This window comes from Doryrhamphus excisus, unplaced genomic scaffold (genome assembly GCF_030265055.1).
Source record: "Doryrhamphus excisus isolate RoL2022-K1 unplaced genomic scaffold, RoL_Dexc_1.0 HiC_scaffold_24, whole genome shotgun sequence".
Taxonomy (NCBI): Eukaryota; Metazoa; Chordata; class Actinopteri; order Syngnathiformes; family Syngnathidae; genus Doryrhamphus; species Doryrhamphus excisus.
The window spans coordinates 672074-675000 of NW_026652242.1; the positions used below are offsets into that span (position 1 = coordinate 672074).

Genomic DNA, 2927 nt, shown 5'->3' on the forward strand with positions numbered 1-2927 from the left:
TGGTTTGGTCATATTTGTCATTAGTTATGCAGAAATACCTAAATGGCAGAAGAACTGTGTTACAAAGCGCCGCAATTACATTGTAAATGTCTAACCCGCTCCACTCACCGTATTCCTGGATACGCATGCGTCAAATGCTTGACATACCTAACAAATACCAAGCCAATAAATCGAAGTTTTCATATACTGTGTGCTTTAGGTATCTCATAGTAACTGATAAAACAGACAAAAAGTATAATATCTACGTTAATCTGAAGTCCTGTGGCGAAAAAAGCCCGCAGCGTCACATATTTTCGGTTTTAAGTGAGCGTGCGCGCTCCCGCGAGGTGGATGCATATTCCGGCAGGCATGCAAAACTCGGCACAACACCGGAAGCAGCAGGCAACCATCTGTCTTTCTCTGACGAAGTCAGGCCGCCCCTTACCACGGTTTGGGGCTGAAAATAGTGACAGTTAACACCGCCACGACCGTGGAGAAGTGCCGAAGTAAACGGTTTGTCTTGCATCAGCATCGTTTTCATTGGCGCCAATTTAATTCGGTATCGAGTCGGCGTTCCAACACCCTGACGGAAAACACTGGAGTTGCCATGTAACTCAGACGCCGCACAAGCAATGCTACAAGGTCAGTATCAAAGTTTTAAGTCACGTTGGCGCACGAATAGTGGCGTTTCGCTCCGACAATAGGACAATATACAGTATATAAACGATGTCGAAGTTGACGAGCTGGAGCCGAGGTCGCCATTTTGTGGACATAATTGGCGCGCAGATTGCTCGAAATGACGGAAGCAATTGTTTCAACCGGTTCATTTGCAATCCATAACATAATGTGAACGACTTTGGCCCAAATTGACAACGATTTTTTAAAAGTATGTTTCGCTACCCTCGTCATAGTCAATGACAACCGAAGCTAAAAGTGGTTTATTTGGAAATATTTCGTTTGACGTGAAAATCCCTTGATGTCGTGGTTATGTCGCGTGCATGGCGTGTTAAGTTTGTGTCGGAACTTGTTGCCGTCAGAGGCGAGGCATCTGTTAGGTGAGTGTAAGCCGCTGATTTTATCTTTGAGCATCATTGTGACAACGGAAGAGAAAGCACACTCATAATTAATTAATCATATTTTTTCATGGCGCCTAAAAAACTTACTTCTGTAGACCGCATCATTACAATAACCAAGCTCCGAACCTGGGGAGACAGAGCCTTCTCCATCGCTGCCCCCACCCTCTGGAACTCTTTGCCCCATTCACTCCGTGCTTGCCCTGACCTTCCCACCTTCAAAAAACAACTCAAAACCCACCTCTTTAAATCAGTTTTTAATGTCTAACTTTTTTATATCTGACTGCTGTGCCCCGCCCCGCTTTTACTCATGTTTTAACTGTGTATTAACCAATGAATGTTGTATTTTGGTGTGTCTTCTATTCTGTATACTTTATTCAACTCCATTCTTCTGTAAAGTGTCTTTGAGTATTTTCAAAAGCGCTATACAAATAAAATGTATTATTATTATTATTATTATTATTATAAGTATTCAATGCAGGAATGAATTTTATAAAACTGAGTATTTCATTACAGCAAAGGAATAGCAGCTAATCTTACAACTTCTGTTACAGATGAAAAGCCGCTTGTCGCTTAACAGCCCGTGGGATCCCTCTGCATCCATCCCAACATGAGCTCCAAATGGGAGCGTCATCTGATGCCATAGGTTCTCCAGTGGACAGTTTCACCTATTGCACGCACAAGACGGCATTTTCTGGAGCTTCAACCTTTTGCGTCCATCAGCAGTCTGTCGGCCCCCGGGGAAGGACTCATGTAATCGTGTTGGCAGACCATCAACAACATGGTGTCGGCGTTCTTCACAGGTAGGAAGACTTGTTCAAGTAAATGACATGATGGCCTTCATACATGTAGCACAATAACACAGGATAAATGAATAGATGACAAAAGATATGCAATTCATACACGAGTGCCATGACTAATGCTTTGGCTGTAAAGGTTGCTCTGGCTGTTACAGTACAATGTTAGCCGGCCAAATTCACAAGTAAAGGTGCAGTAATTTTAAGTGACCGCTAGATGGCGGAATTTCCCAGGCAAAGTCGCAGTGATTTTAAGAGACCACTAGATGGCGGAAATTCCCAAGTATAGTTGCAGTAATTTTAAGTGACCACCAGATAGCGGAAATTCCCAGGTTAAGTTGCAGTAATTTTAAGTGACCACTAAATGGGGGAATTTCCCCGGCAAAGTTGCAGTAATTTTAGGTGACCACTAGATAGCAGAAATTCCCAAGTTAAGTTGCAGTAATTTTAAGTGACCACTAGATGGCGGAATTTCCTAAGTAGAGGAGCAGTAAGTTAAAGTGGCCACCAGATGGAGGCATAGGGTTAGGGTTAGCCTACCAATATGGTTAACCTTACAGGGTTAGGGCTAGAGGGTTAGTGCTAGAGGGTTAGGTTTAAGGCTAGGGCTAGGGTTAGGGCTACAGGGTTAGCTTTAGGGTTACGTCAGGCTAGGGCTAAGGGTTAGGGCTAAGGGTTAGGGCTAAGGGTTAGGGCTAAGGGTTAGGGCTAAGGGCTAAGGGCTAAGGGCTATGGCTAAGGGCTAGGGTTAGGGCTAAGGGCTAAGGGCTAAGGGGGGGTTAGGGCTAGGGCTGGGGCTGGGAGTTGGGTTTGTTAGGGGTTAGGGGCGAGGGTTAGGGCTAGGGCTAGGGCTAGGGTTAGGGCTAGGGTTAGGGCTAGGGTTAGGGCTAAGGGCTATGGCTAAGGGCTAGGGTTAGGGCTAAGGGCTAAGGGCTAGGGCTTAGGGCTTAGGGCTGGGGTTAGGGCTAGGGGTTAGGGCTAGGGCTTAGGGCTAGAGGGTTAGGGCTAGAGGGCTAGGGCTGGGGGGGGTTAGGGCTAGGGCTGGGGCTGGGAGTTGGGTTGGTTAGGGGTTAGGGGT

At 45.8% G+C, this 2927-nt stretch overlaps 1 protein-coding gene across 3 annotated transcripts in view; it reads left to right on the forward strand.

The window, feature by feature from the left end:
* Nucleotides 1–304: 304 nt before the first annotated feature.
* LOC131111063 (proline-rich protein 36-like) overlaps nt 305–2927 on the forward strand; it is a 29322-nt gene continuing 26699 nt past the window's right edge. For 2 of the 3 annotated variants that reach the window (XM_058064043.1, XM_058064047.1), the window contains exons 1-2: nt 305–621; nt 1633–1855. Coding sequence is in view for 1 of the 3 variants with exons in the window: in XM_058064047.1 (XP_057920030.1) it covers nt 612–621; nt 1633–1855 (233 nt within the window). In the remaining 2 variants the exon portion in view is untranslated. Of the gene's footprint in view, nt 622–1606; nt 1856–2927 lie in introns of all 3 variants that reach the window. The other variant, XM_058064042.1, reaches the window with a different exon arrangement.